Raw genomic sequence first — 4,175 nt, 5'->3', positions numbered from 1 at the left:
ACCAACCACGAAACGACCAAAACTTTCTCTCCATGAAATCGAAATCCTTGATCGGATTCTGGAATATTCGAATCCTTGAGCAATTTTCACGGGAGCTCCTTTAACTAAAACTTGACATGATCGGTATCAACAAATGAAGATGGAAAGGCTTTAAGGAAATCAAATTATATAATAGAACTAAGTTTCTGTACTCTGGCAGAAGCGATAACCATCATAATGGTGTCGGTTCTCCTCAGCGAAACTGCCTTTCGTGCCGATTTCGCTATCGTGCACGAAACGTAACCATAATTCAAACCTACTCTCCTACTGAACTAAACGAACTCAATGAAAAGCTGTCCTATTATTGTCAGATTTCGTCTATTATTCATAAAGAATATAAACAACATACATTACTGTTAATATGGTTGCATATTTTGCATATTTTTTGTACATTGGACTACTGCATTCCAGTATACTCCAACCAAGATGCATTGCAAACTTTTCCAATATATTCTCTAGAAACCGTTTCACATCTGCTCCATTAAAAAATTTGGCAAAATAGGTTTAAAACCGATTTAAATCGCAAAGTGTTTATAAAATATTTTGAGAATGTAATCGCTTATATTTTCTGATCGTTTCCATATTGCCTAAACTCTATGGGTAAAAAAAATTTACCGATTGGATAAGCCCGGGAATTCAAAAAAAAGAACAAATAAGTTCTTTTTTGATCACAAGGTATGCTATGTAAACTGTCACAACAGTATTGTCAATTTCTTATTTTTACAAGGTTTTGGTACTTTTTGGTTGTACCTTTTTATTATATTATCTTATAATAACTGTTAATAGTACTTACAAAATTATACGCCTTTCCTTAAAATCGGAAAGTGTAAAAATTAGATTATTAACGATTTATAAAATAGGCGTATATAGGCGTACTAAAATTGGAGAAATTGGCTTTTAAAAGGTGCAACAGAAAGTATTGTAATTCGGTTAAAACTTAAATCAATCCTATGACAAATTTATTCTTAGTACGAGTATTGACTGCTATTTTGTAACAATTTGAAGTAGATAGAAATTTTGTTAATTTTCTTTGATATATGTATATATAAAATAGTTGTACTTGTTGTGTAAGTAGACATATGAGTATGTATAAACATATCATATAAACATTGATATAGAAAAAAATTTCAAATAGAAATTGAAATTTTATTTTGAATATAAAAATATTATCTGTTTCTCAAATCTTTCAATAGAAGTAGTGAATTTTAAAGAGCTTGCCCTAATTAAGGTAAAATTAAAAAGTGTCGAACTTAAATTTACATATCAAAATTTGATATCTTTGATATAAGAATAAGAATACTTATAAATATTCTTGGTATCTACTTGATTTGACATCGCAATCAGGAGCAATCCATAATTACAGCGAAAATAAAGAACAATGCTATCGTGTGTATAGGCTGAGAGGTATTCTATTTCAATGCAGATGTAATATTGACAATGTAAATATATTGTTACATGTTTTACATGTTCGATTTTGAACACTAAGACATCAAAACAAGTCTCAAAACAAATATTGATATTGATTTAAAACCACAAGACAACCATTCATAAAATAAGATCCTATATCACATAGGTAAATATTGAATTATTCTTCTTTAATATAGTTAAATTTAATTTAATTTTTTTTTTTTGTTTAAATTTTAAATTTTAAGGATTTTAAATTATTAAAAAGTCTTGTTTCCCTTCTGCACGAAAGCGTCTTAATTTTGTACGTCAACTATAATTAATTAAAATTAACAGCAATTTTTAATTTAATTATATTCTTTAGTAGAGAACCTTGTTTCAATCAACTTACTCAATTTTTCACAAAATGCCTAAGCCAACAAAGAAATTGTCTTCGCAAGAACAAGCACAGGAATCGGATCCTGTTTGCCTGAATTTCCATGATATTATTCTGCGTAGTAAGGATATTAACATATTGAAAGGTCCACACTGGCTAAATGATCAAATAATTGCTTTCTATTTCTCATATCTTAAAAAATTAAAGTGTAAAAACAATTCGGATATACTTTTTGTAGCGCCAGCAGTGACCCAGTGCATGAAGTTTATAAGCCAGGAAGAATTAACAACCATGTTAAAAGACTTGAATGCCGGTTCTAAAATGTTTATATTGTTCGCATTGAATGACAATATAACGGCACTTGCTGGAGGTAGCCACTGGTCATTGCTGGCGTTATCCAGGCCTGAAAGAACATTCTACCATTTTGATTCCCTCTGCGATCAAAACGTCAGTGCGGCCAGTCAATTAATACACCAAGTCAAAGCTGCACTGAACTGTAAAAGATATAAATTGAAGACAATGAAATGTTTGCAGCAAGTAAGTGTTATTTTACGTTTTGTCTTCTAATATAAATTCATTGACTCATGTACATCTTAGACAAACACCTATAATTGTGGAATACATGTTCTATGTATGGCTGAAAAAATCGTTGACTATGTTAACATATTCAAACATATGGACGGCGTGGGTCAGTTGAAACAAGAAACTGTGGATGGTAAACGTGCTAAGTTGTTAAAATTAATCGTTACTTTGGGTGGAAAACACGTTTCAGTTTAATCTATTTTCTATTTGTTATCTTTATATGGTACTTATAATATTCTTGAAAGTAGAAATAAATACAAATTGTTGCAATTGGTAGCAATAATTATAAAGGCGCTAATGATGATAATATTGTTTTAACTTCTACTGGATAACAAGATCTCCAAAAAACATTTTCCGCTTGTTATATTTCTTTCTCAATTTCATTTCAAATATGTCAAGAATCTATAATTTCTCTTTGTAAACTTTGTCTCTTTGTTATTTATGGTCTTTCATGGTTTCTTGTTTCGTTGGAATAGGCATTCTAACATTGTATATCCGTCACCATTCTCCATTCATCATTTAAGCTTAGATAGGTTTTTTGAATTATATATTTCCAAATCGTTTTGCAATACGTTTTATAAGGTTTTTGTTACAATACAAACATGGAGCACATTTTAGGAATAAAGTGAAGTCCTTATAGAAGCGTTCAATAATGTCAATTTTGTTATCGGCGGTTCCGTTTTTCCTCACAAAGTCTGCCACAACCGAAAATCAGAATGACCACTTCTGTATAAGAAAATTGTGAAGGGGTAGTCTCTTGGACGTACGCGTCAAAAGAAGTACCGACATCGCGTCAGACCATCATCTTCCAGTTGCGACACCTCATTTAAAAATCTGCACGGCCGAACAGCTACATGCCTTGAATTCACTGCATAAACTCACATAACCTTAGCTTTGGAGAAATAAATAAAAAGTGAATTTATAACATTTCCACATAGCTTCTTATTTTTATTCTGTGAAGCCTCGCTGACCAGCAACAACCTGGATCATAAATTTTAAACCTTTATAAGAAAAGCAACAGGAAAATTTTAAAAATTTGATAGCCCCGCACTATTAGAATTTTCGAACTCTGGTCAACATTTCACCAACTACCTATCGCAAGTGAAATCAAAAAGCGTAAAGGCAATGCATCGGACACACATAGAGGAAGTCATCAAACGAAATCTGCAAACAAGTGTTAACGTGAAATTCTGAAAGAAGCAGAAAACCTGGTGGGACCAAGCAAACATGGAAGCGAACACTAGATAAAGAAATTCAAGCAAACAGAAAAACCTTTGGAGAAATTAAAACCCTGCCAAGAAATCATGACAGTTGGAAAAAGATCGTTATGGCGCAATGTTCCCTTGGGAACACAATGGAATGAAGGAGTCATCAATCAAACTAATAGCAAACGCAACATACTTTACTTAGACAAAACCATTATTAATTATTAAATATTATGGTGCTTATTAATATAACTCATAATGCCTGTTTAATCATAAGTTTTTTTATGATGTTTTGAGTATTAGTCTTTTTCTTTACAATAATTATTACTTATATTTTATCAAATACTAACAATGTCTTTTACGAGGTGATGCTAATTTATTCACTTAAATAAATTGCTTTAAAAAATTAATACAAATTTTGTTCAAATTATTGTAGTTTACGATTTATTTACTTAATTACACACGTAACAATTCATATTATATATATTTTATTTTTTTTTTTAACTATTTATAAAACATTACTGTTTAATTTTAGCGCACAGACTGTCTTTCTTTACACACTTTTCAAA

The 4,175-nt window shown here is 30.7% G+C and overlaps 1 protein-coding gene across 2 annotated transcripts; it reads left to right on the top strand.

The window, feature by feature from the left end:
• The first annotated feature begins 1,329 nt into the window (after positions 1-1,329).
• Positions 1,330-2,689, top strand: LOC119662060 (sentrin-specific protease 8-like). Of its 2 annotated transcripts, none has more exons than XM_038071604.1 (4): positions 1,330-1,612; positions 1,692-1,747; positions 1,811-2,356; positions 2,417-2,689. In XM_038071604.1, exons 3-4 carry the CDS (start codon positions 1,850-1,852, stop codon positions 2,594-2,596), a joined length of 687 nt encoding a protein of 228 aa, XP_037927532.1. In that variant the 5' UTR covers positions 1,330-1,612; positions 1,692-1,747; positions 1,811-1,849; the 3' UTR covers positions 2,597-2,689. The 2 variants fall into 2 exon arrangements, with proteins under 2 accessions (XP_037927532.1, XP_037927531.1); XM_038071603.1 differs by having other exon boundaries at positions 1,808-2,356.
• Positions 2,690-4,175: the final 1,486 nt, after the last annotated feature.

Source organism: Teleopsis dalmanni, chromosome X, assembly GCF_002237135.1.
Source record: "Teleopsis dalmanni isolate 2A chromosome X, ASM223713v2, whole genome shotgun sequence".
Classification (NCBI taxonomy): Eukaryota; Metazoa; Arthropoda; class Insecta; order Diptera; family Diopsidae; genus Teleopsis; species Teleopsis dalmanni.
Note: the sequence above shows the minus strand (reverse complement) of the source record. Positions and strands in the feature narration are given on the sequence as shown.

What these genes read in the sequence shown, in the direction of transcription:
- LOC119662060 (XM_038071604.1), top strand. Translation starts at nt 1,850, where the DNA reads ATGCCTAAGCCAACAAAGAAATTGTCTTCGCAAGAACAAGCACAGGAA. An exon ending in CAATGAAATGTTTGCAGCAA is followed by an intron (nt 2,357 to 2,416) that starts GTAAGTGTTATT and finishes TGTACATCTTAG; the next exon opens with ACAAACACCTATAATTGTGG.